At 55.0% G+C, this 12,046-nt stretch overlaps 1 protein-coding gene across 5 annotated transcripts in view; it reads right to left on the bottom strand.

The window, feature by feature from the left end:
* Nucleotides 1-311: 311 nt before the first annotated feature.
* Nucleotides 312-12,046, bottom strand: part of PDGFRB (platelet derived growth factor receptor beta) — a 42,003-nt gene continuing 30,268 nt past the window's right edge. For all 5 annotated transcript variants that reach the window (XM_016954031.3, XM_016954028.3, XM_016954030.3 and 2 more), the window contains 12 exons: nt 11,899-12,031; nt 11,181-11,285; nt 10,704-10,814; nt 9,496-9,655; nt 8,354-8,514; nt 7,682-7,800; nt 7,366-7,488; nt 6,490-6,601; nt 5,945-6,044; nt 5,225-5,330; nt 4,096-4,328; nt 312-2,418 (listed from right to left, as the gene is read on the bottom strand). In XM_016954031.3, the coding sequence (XP_016809520.2) occupies nt 2,235-2,418; nt 4,096-4,328; nt 5,225-5,330; nt 5,945-6,044; nt 6,490-6,601; nt 7,366-7,488; nt 7,682-7,800; nt 8,354-8,514; nt 9,496-9,655; nt 10,704-10,814; nt 11,181-11,285; nt 11,899-12,031 (1,647 nt within the window). In that variant the 3' untranslated portion in view covers nt 312-2,234. The remainder of the gene's footprint in view (nt 2,419-4,095; nt 4,329-5,224; nt 5,331-5,944; nt 6,045-6,489; nt 6,602-7,365; nt 7,489-7,681; nt 7,801-8,353; nt 8,515-9,495; nt 9,656-10,703; nt 10,815-11,180; nt 11,286-11,898; nt 12,032-12,046) is intronic.

Here is a 12,046-nt window from a genome sequence, read left to right on the forward strand (position 1 = left end):
GTGAGACGCCTCAGCACCAGAGCCTTGGAGCAGCCCTGCAGCCCCACACCCTCCTGCCCGACTCAAGGCCAGGCTCTGTGGAGCCAGAAAAGCCTGCTCGCTTCCCACCTTGGGAAACCAAGCCCAAGGTCTAGGCCCCCCAGCTTCCAGCGAGGGGTGGGAGAGCGAAAATCCCCACTTTACAGATGAATGAAATGAGACTCAGAGCTGAAGGGACCTGTCTGGGGGTCTGCGTCTGGGTGAGCCTCATGTGCCCCACTCCACACTCCCTACGGGCAGGAACCCAAACCCGAGAGAGACCACAAAGTCTGTGAGTGAGAAGCACCAGGTTTAATATTAAAATCTTTCCCTTAAAAAAAAGTACACAGATAGAAAAACTTAACAGCATACAAAATAGCATTTCTGCTGTATAAATGTGAGTTAACGTGAGTCCTAAAAATATTTGTAAACCTAGGTGATTATATCTTTGGTACCGTATTGAGAACCCACTCTCCCTCCTTGGACCAACTCTGGGGATCCCAGGGAAGTAAGGTGCCAACCTGCAATGCAGGGTTGGTGCCCAGAGGGGTTGAGCTTCCTGCACCCCCTTCCCAACCCTCCCCGTGCGGGGGCGTCTTGGCTACAACCCTGACTCCCCTGGCACCTTCAATGCCCACTGGGCTGGGGACAATGAGATGTCACTGCTAGGTCTGGGCAGTGACAAAACCATACCCCCATGGAGCGCTGCCTCAGGGATGGGGCAGCTGGTGGGTGAGGGGCAAACCTCCAAAGCGCCCACCTCTCACATCCTTCTTGGGGTACCCATCTGAAGCTTCTTGTCTTTTACAAGACATAACTGTCCTCACTGTCCATTCTGTCTTCGACGCAGACCTCGGCACAGGTGCTGGAGTGGTGGGCTGCAGGAGGTGATCTCATTTGCCCTCTTTGTCCCTTTTGCCCAGGATACCCCCGGAGGTCATCGTGGGTAGTGAAAGAGGTCCCGTGGTCTTCCCATGTCCCTGGGGCAGCTGCTGGGGGCTTTCCAGGACACCGGCTGTCACTCTAAGTCAAGGCCTGTGCAGCTGTGTTCTTGAGACTTGCTGGGGGCCTGGGGAAGGGGCATGGTTCCTGAGTCCCCAGAGTGTGATGTGTGATCTGGAATCTCCCAGGAGCCCAGCTGACCCCCAGGATGGAAGTTTAGGGTATATGGCCTTGCTTCATCTGGACAAATGTGCAACCACCTGGAATACTCTAGAAGGTTAGTGCTGGCAAGGCACTCAGAGTTAATAAGTCCGACTTATTCATTTTTTGAAGGGGAAAACTGAGGCCCAGAGAGGGTGAGGGATTCCTCTAAAGCCTCATAGCAGGTCCAATGCAGAGCCAGGGCCATATACTGGCACACACACGTGGCCACTCCACACTGGCACATTTACATTCTCATCACAGATGCGGGGCCCGTCTGGCCTTCTAGACTCTGGTGAATGGATTAAGACTGAGGGTGATAAAGAAAAAGCCCCAGGACTGATGGGCCTGAAGGACAGGGACACGGGCACTTGCTATGGCCACGTGTGCTCCAAGTGCCCTGGGCAAGGGCTGCAGGCTGGGGGTGTCCTGTACTTGGCTCAGCCTCCAGCATTAACTAGGCTGCCTAATGGCCCCAGACCAGCTCGGGCCAGGGAACGCAGGGACTGGCATCATAGGGAGGAGACTGGCTTTCTTCTGGATGAGGCAACACTGCTCAAGGCTAGGCCCTAGCTCAGCCAGCAGCCAGGGATGCTAGGGTCTCTTCCCTAGCTCCTAGGTGGATAAAAGTGCGAGGAGAGAGCTATGATTCCTTGAGGGGTAGCTGGCTGAACAGAAAAAAGTTAATTTACCACCTCAGTAACTCCAAGAATCTTCCCAGGGAGGGATTCGGTCTCCCTACCTGTCAGCCAGGGAGAGAATCCTAGATTCTGGGTCATCAAGCCCAACTTTCTCATCTTACATATGGGAAAACTGAGTTCCCTGGGGGAACCCTGGCTCAGAGTCAGTTGGCCTCCCTGGAGGCAGAGGGCTGGTCACGGCCCCTGCAGTTTTCTTGCCTCCTAAGCCAGCCCCAGGGTTTGGGGCACAACACGTCAGGAGCAGAAAGCTTCCAGAAGGGGACAGCTGATAAGGGCAGCCTGGCTGACAGGAAGCCCGGCCAGGCCAGGCCAGGAGATGCTGGGTGCTGGCAGAGGGGGAGCTTCAGGCAGGGCAGGGTAGGGGCCAGCCCCCTACAGGAAGCTATCCTCTGCTTCCGCCCGAGGCGCAGGGCACCCCGAATCCGGCAACTGTTCCAGCTCTGGCTCCGGCTCCACCTGGAGCTCAAGCTGGGGCTCTGGCTCTGGTTCGTCCTGGGGCTCCAGGGGGCTGTCACAGGAGATGGTTGAGGAGGTGTTGACTTCATTCAGGGTGGAGCTAGAGGAAAGAGGCAGTGAGTGAGGGGCTAGGAAGGAGCCCAGGAGGATTCCAGCAGCAGTCATGAAGAGCCTTCGGTGTGTCCACCCCTGCACTGTAGGCTTCACACACTCCAGCTCATTTAACTCTTGTGAAAACTATGCAAGGCCTGCACCGTGAGGAAAGTGTGGCTCAGAGAGGTTATATCACTGCCCCACTTCACACAGCAGGGAAGTGCAGGAGCTGGAACTTCAGAGCAGGGTCAGCTGGCTCCAAAGCTCATTTCTCACCCACCAGCATCTCCCTCCTCTGCACTCCTAAAGGTGTATGCTATCTCATTTAATCCTTGCAATGACTGCCTAATAGAAGTACTTTTACTGTTTGTATTTTATAGAAGAAGACACTGGCCGGGCGTGGTGGCTCACATCTATAATCCCAGCACTTTGGGAGGCCGAGGCAGGCGGATCACCTGAGGTCAGGAGGTCGAGACCAGCCTCACATGGAGAAACCCCATCTCTACTAAAAATACAAAATTAGCCAGGCGTGGTGCTGCATGCCTGTAATTCCAGCTACTTGGGAGGCTGAGGCAGGAGAATTGCTTGAACCTGGGAGGTGGAGGTTGCAGTGAGCCGAGATCACGCCATTGCACTCCAGCCTGGGCAACAAGAGCGAAACTCCATCTCAAAAATAAATAAATAAATAAATAAAAATAATAAAAAAAAAAAAGAAGAGGACACCAATGTTTAGACAGTGAAGCAGCTTGTCTGAGGGCACAAAACAGGGTGAGCATTCACACCTCAAGCTGTGTGAGCGCTGCACTTCACTCCTCTGCGCCATCCACTGGGACTCTTGGATGGTTGGCCTCTTCAACAGTTAGAGCAATGAGGGCCTTCGGAGCCTTCTAAGGCCGGTGTGCACTCCTGGCACATATGGAGAAACTGAGGCTCGCAGAGGAGAAGCCTTCCCAGGTCTCAGCGGCTAGTGGCAGAGTTGGGACAGTACCCCAGCCTGGGGCTCCAGCCACTTCACCTTGGGCTGGATCTCGCTTTGGAGGTGGGCGTAGCCTCATGGGGAGCCCTTCTCTCCAGTTAAGGGGAGATCCTGTGTGGACATCAAGTCCACGCAACAGCAGGGTCCTCCTATAAGGCCCCCTCTGAGCTGTAACTTCACCACTTCCCAAGGCAAAAGAAAACCACGAATCTCCTTCCCAGTCTGAATTCTGTCCTGAATTCCTTTAGGCACCTCTGACTCCTACAACCAAGCAGGCTCCCTCTGGCCCCAGGGCATGGTGCTGAAGAACAGAACATAGGCCTCAGGCTGGCCATGAGTAACAGCTGGGGTGCTGGGGATGCTAAATAGGTTTGCTTCTACTTCTTGGGGCTAGGACAGGACCTAGAGATAAGAGAGTATAGATAACCTCTGGGGGCTCCCTTAAAGGAAATAGCTACCTTGCAAGTAAGTCCCAGCCCATACTTTTGTTTTTACTAGCCTGCCCTTTCCACCTCAGGGCATCAAAGTTCAAATGAGTTCCATTCTCTCTTCTATTCATTGGTAGGGATAAGTACTTACCCTACGTAACTTACCTCTGAGGCAAACCTGACAGAGCGCGCGCGCGCACACACACACACACACACACACACACACACACACACACACACACTGTGCACAATTTCCTTGGCCCCAAGCCAGGGTGGCTACCTGGCTAGGCTGGGGGAACCCTCCAGTGGGCCCTCGTCAGCAACCTCGGGTTTGGGGTCAGGCAGGGGGATGATATAGTCGTTGTCACCCTCATTGGGCTGCACGGCAGTATAGAGGACGGAGCTGGTGTCCAGGGGAGATCGGAGGCCATGGAACCCAGGCAAGCGGGCCTGGGACCGAAGGATGGCTGGGTGGTCACTCCTCAGAAACTCCTCATCCACCTGCTGGTACTTCTGCTCCCGGGGCAGGGAGAACCAAAGAAACAGGGATGGTCAGGCCAGAAATGCCTTCAGGGATCTTCTAACCGAGCCCATCCCCCTTTGTATAAATAAGACCCCCGCTGCTCAGAGGGGAAAGGGATTTGCCCAAGCCACACGGTTGAGCTGCCCTCCTACCTCACATAGAATCTTACAAGGCATGGTGAGCTCAGAACCACCCAGGGAGGGGCAGTTATCAGACCAGCACCCAGGACTCTAACTCTTCCCCCACTTCAGAGCAGACAGGCACAGGCTCTCATGCTGCCTCAGCGTCCTTCTTCAGGGCCTCAGTTTCCTTTGCTGTGAAGTGGTGATGACCTTACTCCATCTCCCAGGTCCCTGGGACCATCCCCGGGGGGCAGTGGGGGTGAGAAATGGACCCAAAGAAGGAGCTGCCTCTGTGTCAAAGGCCATGTATATTTCCTCCTCACTTGGACCCGTGTTGTTGGACGGGGCAGGGTTTCAGGGCCCTACTGGCTCTTTGGGCCTTGGACAATCCTGTGACAGGATCCAAGTGGTCAGGCGGTTCATGGTCATGTAACCTGGGGTTATTCACACTTCTGAAGGAGCCCCACGGTTCGGTATGGAGGTAAAGGCCTGAGGGAGGCAGCAGGACAGACAGTGCTCTAGGCCCCCTCCCTGCATCTAATCAATCAGCTTCCATGTAGGATTCCATTTCATAAAGCTCTCTGCTGCTAAAATAAACTCATAGCGCCAGCCCATCCCCTCCTAGAACCAGCAGGGAAACTGAGGCCCAGAGAGGACAAAGGGTGGTCCCCTAAATGCCAGCCCATCACGCAGAGCCTTGTACTCGGTGTCTGACTTCTGCACCAGAGCTCTCCATGCTCCACCCCTACCCTGCCTCAACATACCTTTTTGTAACCTTCGCCCAACAGTCTCTCGAGAAGCAGCACCAGCTGGGAGAAGGGGGGCCGAATCTCAAACTTCTCTTCCCAGCACTTCTGCATGATCTCATAGCTGGGGATAGGGAGAAGGGTCAGGGCCTCTGGCCCAGGGTTCAGGAGACAAGGCAGGGCTGGGGGAGCAGGAGGCTGCTGCCTCTCAGAACAAGGTGAGCCATGGAAAGGAGCTGGAGGGAAGTGGTGGCTGGGTGTATCCAGAGGTCCTGTCTCTGGATATTCCCTTGGGAGGCTCTCTCAGAGCCCCCATTCCACATGGTTCCAGAGGTTGACTACGCCTGGGTGAGCACAGGAGCCAACCTTCGCCAACAGTTTTCAGCCCTGCAGTTTCCACAGTTGGTTCTTGATGGCATGTGACCCCACCTGAGCCCTTGAAGGTCAGCTCTGGGACTTTTGCTGGCACTATGGAGCAAGCAGTAGGACATGAGACTGGCACTGCTGGTAGCCATTTGGGCAATGCTGGCCTGAAAATGAGGCCACACAGAGCAAAGCAGAGCTCAGGGCTAGAACAAGAGGTTCCTGATGCCATCCTTTGAATGGCTGGATCCAGTTACACCAAGGCTTTCTAGATTTCTGAGCTAACAAATCTCTCATCTTTGGTTTAAGCCAGTAGAGTTGGATATCTATTGTTTGCAGCACAAAATCCTCCCAAATGCATGAGACTCCACTCACATCTCGTCGGAGGCATGGGCAGGCTGGGCCATGCGGTAACCCCGTTTGATGGCATTGTAGAACTGCTCGTTCATGGGCAGCTCTGGGTAAGGGGTGCCACCTGTTGGGGAGCAGAGACAAGAGATACACAGGCTCAGGGGTGGAAAAGTGGCAGGGCACCCTCTTCTACAGGACAAGGAGAGCCATGCTGGCCCTGGTATGGGTAAGGGGGCAGTGCCCCTGGCATTTGGAACTGTGGGCTCCTTCATGGGCTCTGGACAGAGACCACAACCCTCCCCAGGATAGACAGCCAGAATGTGAGAGCCAAGCAGGCTTTCTGATGTCACTGTTCAAACCTGTCAATACTCAGACAGGGAGATAAAGAGACCCAGAGAGGGCAAAGAATTTGCTAACATCACACAGCAGGGAGAAGGTAGCAGAGCTGGGACCTGAACCAGGATCCCTGTATCAGGGCTTGTCCCATAGCCCCACCAGGCCAGAGGCATGAGTGGTCGAGGTAGACACCAGGCCAGGATGCCGAGGGCTGGAGGAGGAAGCAAGCATACCCAAGGTGAAGATCTCCCAGAGCAGGATCCCAAAGGACCACACGTCACTCAGGGTGGTGTAGAGGCTGTTGAAGATGCTCTCCGGAGCCATCCACTTCAAAGGCAAAAAGGTCTGTAGGGAGGTCAGGACAGGTGCTGAGTGCAAGGAAGGACCTCAGCCCCACTCTGCACCTGGGATGGGAGGAGGGTATCTGGCAGCTCCCACCCACAACCACTTCTCCCTCCCATTCCCTGTGAGGGCCCTGGTCTCTGCGCAGCACAGTTCCCTTGTCCATCCCAGGGCTGGCCAGAGGACCAGAGGCTGTTTCTTTTCTCACTAGCTGGGGACAAGGCAGCCCCTGTCCCTGGGGAAAAGCCCCAGGGTCTGAGTAGTGAAGTGTGGGAACCAGGGACTTGTCAAGGCACCCCACAAGCTCTTATCCTGGCTGCCTTTGATCTCTGGGCCTAGCGTCCCTCCATCTGGGGTTTGCTGAAAAGTGGGGAGATGAGAGACAGGCAGGATGATCATGTTTTAACCAGACCAATCCCTGCTACTGCATGTGACCTGCTCATCTTTCTTGCCCTGTCACCTGGGCTTCTTCCTCTGCCCACCACCACTGGAACAACACATTCGGCCTGTTCCCCCTTCCCCCACCCTGGACCCATTATAGCCAGCCCTCCCCGCCGCTATACTTGCTCCATGCACTCCTGGGCGGCTCCCCTTCCTGTCCCTGCACACATAGCTGGGCAGGCACAGCCCATCACCGCTGTCAGGGCAGGCCACAAGGAGCCCCACACAGATTTCCTATGAGCTGCAGCCACACTGGTCAGGAGGGAATCGGTTCCTGCAGTCACAGGCACTGTAACTGCCCTGCAGGGGCCAGGGAAGGTACTCACACTGCCTTTGGAGATGTAATTCGAGTCCCGCATGATGTCTCGAGCCAGGCCAAAGTCACAGATCTTGACCAGCTTGCCTTCACAGATGAGCACGTTCCTAGCCGCCAGGTCTCTGTGGACGCACTGGGTTTGGGGAGAGGGGAGCTGAGGCCTTGGGGACAATTGTGGGGAAAGACCCTTCATGTCAAGGGCTTTGGGAAAATACAACACTGCCCATGTGCGAGAGGCCACCCTGGTGTGCTCTTGGAGGATGCTGGCTGGCTGGGTGACCCACCTCCCCACAGCCCCCACTCTGCCCCACCAAAACCACACGTACGTTCTTGGAGGCCAGAAACTCCATGCCATTGGCCACCTGGTAGCTGAAGCCCACGAGGTCCATGTAGCTTAGCACTGGAGACTCGTTGATCAAAGTTGCCCGGCAGGTCCTCTCAGGGGCTAGAGGAGAAGCAGAGGGTCACCTGCTATCTTATATCTCCTTCTGGCCCACAGGACCCCTGCCCTTTGCCTCCTGGGAGACTGAATGTCCAAGACAGGTGGCTACTTATCGTCTAGGTCTCCCCTAAAAGGAGAATGATTTCTTAATATCAAACTCAAAGTTCTCCTGCTTTATCAGTGCCCTCGTTGGCCTTTTGGCATTAGCCCTTGGGCCACTTTTGCCCAGCCTGGCCTGCCTGCCTCTCAGGGACACTAGACCAGCCTGGGGCTGAAGCTGAGTAGATCACTTTCCCTATCACGACAAAAGGCCAGGTCCTCCCACATCCCTGCTCTCTCCCTCCCTGAGGGTTCTATGCATGTTTCCGGATCCATAAACAGGGCTTCTGTTTAGGGGTCCACTACAGATCAGTTTTGGCCAGGTGGCTAGCCTCAATTTCTACATCTATGAAATGGGCACGAGGCTCCCTTCTTCTCAGGGTTTTTGGCAAGCCTGGGCATGTGAAGAGCATCAGCCTGTTTGGGTGTGGGGTACTATGTCACTATGTCCACCCACCAGAGGGAACGTAGTTATCGTAAGGGGCCATGTAGTTGGAGGACTCGATGTCTGCATATTTGACGTCTCCTTTCATGTCCAGCATGGGCACATAGTCCACCGACTCGTCCTTGCTCATGTCCATGTAGCCACCGTCGCTCTCGCCGGTCAAGGACACATGGCTGGGGGTAAAGGAGCATCACAGGAGATCCTGCACGCTTTGCCTTCCCCTCCCCTCCTGCCCCTTGCCACTCATGAATTTCTTCTCTCACTCACACACTCATTCATCTTTCTTCAGTCTATCCCAGTAGGAAAGCCTGTGGATCGAGCCTTTTCAACCAACCTGCTGGGCCAAGCTGGGCACTGAGGCTACCAAAATGACAATTAGAACCCAGAGAGCTCACACCCAGAGGCGATTACAGCACCCCAGGGCAAAGGTCACAAGATGGGTGTGTTCAGAGGCGCCTTCCTGTGGCCTCCCCAGCGCCACCTGGCCATGGGAGTGCCTGACTGCAACCCAGCATAGGCAGCCAGGATTCACCCCGATACCTATGCCTGTAGCATCAGCTCCCCAAAGAGCTGTGGGGCTCTACACACTTCTGTCTCTATAGGCAGGAAAAAGATGGGAAGGAAATTGATCAAAACATTGGAGGGGGCAGGAGTGGGTTTTAAGGTCTTTTATGCTTTTCTGAAGCTACTCTTGTCTTTGTTTTTGTAATCAGCAACAGAACTAAGAAATGTTCTTTTTGGAAAAGACAAAGACAGGAGTTGAGCTCCCTGAGAGGCAGTGTGGAGGCTGATGTGTAGAGGCTGCAGAGAGGAACACAGCCTGGAGCACCACTGTGCAAATTGGGAGGCTTGGCTGTCATCTCACCACAGCCTCTGCCCCTTCCTCCATCACTGCCTGCCCTGGACTGAAGGGCAAACACCCACGACACAGGGATGACATATCACATCTGTAGAGGGCTTAGCAGCACAGGGCCTGGCATTACTGTTATTCCCTCATCTGGGGTGGACCATCTTGTGGAACAGCCCTAGCTCCAGGAGTGATTCTGTCCCCTGCCCTGTCACAGCCTCAGCTTCTCCTCCTGGACAAAAGGAGGGGAAGGAGCGGTGCTCCTCAGGTATCCCAAAGATTCAGTCCCTGGCCTCCCTCCTGGTACCTGGGCAGGGGGAGCCCAACGGGCAGTGCATTGCTGTAGAGCTCCGCGCTGGGCGGGCGGCGCTTGTCGGAGTGGTGCTGCAGGAAGGTATGTTTGTTGCGGTGCAGGTAGTCCACCAGGTCTCCGTAGCGGCAGTACTCAGTGATGATATAGATGGGTCCTGCGGAGGGACAGGCTCAGGGACAGTCCCTACGGAGGCCTCAGGCGTCCCCTCGAGGCCACGAGGCTAATCAGGGGCTGGATGTGGGAGAGACACTTTGGCATGACGGCTGGGAGGCTTTAGTGCCTTGCAAATCTGGATTCTTTTCCTGCCTCTGTGGTGGAGAGCAAGGTACTTAGTCTCCCTGAGCCTTACCTTCCCCAGCTGTTAAGTGGGGCTAATTAAACCCACCACAAAGCACTGTCATGAGGATTAATGAGATGATGTCTTTATTGGCTGGGTACGTGGCGAGCCCGCAGTGTTGGCTCTTATTGATATGTCTTCAAACTAAAGCTTACTTTGGAGCCCAGTATAGAAAGCAGATAAAGGCCACTGTTTACAACGATCACTTTAGTAGTTAAATTCAACTACAATGCATTTACTTAAAGTCAATCAGTGAGAACTTGAAGATATCTACGCAAACGAAAATGTTGAAATGAGCGATCATTGCAAACGTGAATAAGTCTATGTACCCAACATACTTCTGTATTTTATTTTGGTTGCATAATGCTGAGGAAAATCCCAAATCTCACAATAAGCAGCTGCAAATGGTGATAACATTTTTTTTCAGCCTAACTGGCAATCAGAGCTTCAAATAGACCCAGTTGGCCACAGAGACTTTCTTCTATGATCAAATGAAGGTAGCTCCCAAGTAGCAAGCTGGTGGTCTCCAATGGTGGGCATATAACTCATCTTAATGTCATGTGAGCTGTTATTTATTGGTTTTCAAAATGTATTGGGAAAATAAAAAAGTGTCAGCCAACACCATGGTCTGGAAGCTGCTGGGACTGGTGACCTGACTAATCCTTCAGCCTTGAAGGTGTTGTGATTTTGTGAGTTTCTAAACCCCACCGCCCTCTGGGACCGTGCAGTGAGGGCGCTGGAGCGGGTGGGCACGGACCCACCAGCAGGAGTGTGCTGTTGTGCGAGGCCTGAGGAGGGGGTAGGCGGGGCCTGGCCTTGGTGGTGGGCACTTTCCCTGAGTCCTCTGGGGTAGTGGGTTCGGTACCTCCTTTGGTGCAGGCCCCCAACAGGTTGACCACGTTCAGGTGGGGCCCAAGGTGACTCATGATCTTCAGCTCCGACATAAGGGCTTGCTTCTCACTGCTGCGGGCTGTGGCTGAGGAAATTGGGGGCCCCAGGCCAGGCCCAGTCATGGAGGCTCCATGGAGGCCCCACCACAGGAGCCTATTCTGACTCTTCTGCCCCGCCCTGTGCTGCAAGACCCAGGCAGCCTGGCGGGGGTGAGCACCCACACTCTGAGGAGGGGAAGAGGCCAGGGTAGGGGGAAGCAGGCCGAGGAGGCCAGGGTGAGGAACGCTCTTTCCCAAACCAGACCCAGACTCGGGAGCAGCGCCTGCTGCAGTGTGATGGCCCCTCTAGTGCCTGCAAATCAGCATCAGGCCACCCTGGGAGACGCTAAGTGTGTGGGGAGGGGCAGGGAGAGGTGAGGGCCCAGATGTGGAGGGCTCCAAGGACTACTCACATTTAAGCATCTTGACGGCCACTTTCATCGTGGCCTGAGAATGGCTCAGGCCATGAGCCGTGGCCTCCACCACCTGCCCAAAGGCCCCAGAGCCGAGGGTGCGTCCTGGTGCAGAGATGATCCATTAGCTCCTGGCCTACCAGGAAGCTGCACCGCTCCCCCAGCTGCCCCCCTCCCCCCACTCCCCTACCCCCGGCCGCTATCACCCTTCCTGCCCAGTGAGGGGAAAGAGCCACTCTCTTAGGTCAACCTAGACCTTACTTAAACCACCTTGGACTCAGGGTATTCCCTAAACACACTCCTGCAACCACAATGCCTCCCTGTCTTTCCTGGTATCTCATCTAAGTCCTGCCTGCTTTCTGCCCAATCTTTAATCTCTGGAAAGTTTCTTCCCTCCCAAGGGAGCACGCTTCTCTGTACCTCCTCAGCTTCCCCAGCCAGACCAGGCCTGCTACTCAGCCTGTCCTCAATCCTTCCACTTTTGCCACATAGGGATCCCGTCTCACAGGGTCACAGGATCATAGAACCTCAATGCTAGGCAGTTCCTGGGGGATGGTCTTGCTCTCATTGTACATAGTAGGAGATGGAGGGCCAGAGAAGGCAGGACACCAGCCCTAGGTCTCATAGCTAGTCATGGCAAGGCTGGGACCAGACCTCAGAGAGTCTTCCCACCCAACTTGAGTCCCCACACTGCCACATGAGGCCTCTCAGGACTGACCCAGCACAAGCTGGTCCCGCGGCAGCTCCCACGTGGAGTCATAGGGCAGCTGCATGGGGTCCACGTAGATGTACTCATGGCCGTCAGAGCTCACAGACTCAATCACCTTCCATCGGATCTCGTAACGTGGCTTCTGGAGGACCAACCC

The sequence above is a fragment of the Pan troglodytes genome, chromosome 4 (assembly GCF_028858775.2).
Source record: "Pan troglodytes isolate AG18354 chromosome 4, NHGRI_mPanTro3-v2.0_pri, whole genome shotgun sequence".
NCBI classification, from domain to species: Eukaryota; Metazoa; Chordata; class Mammalia; order Primates; family Hominidae; genus Pan; species Pan troglodytes.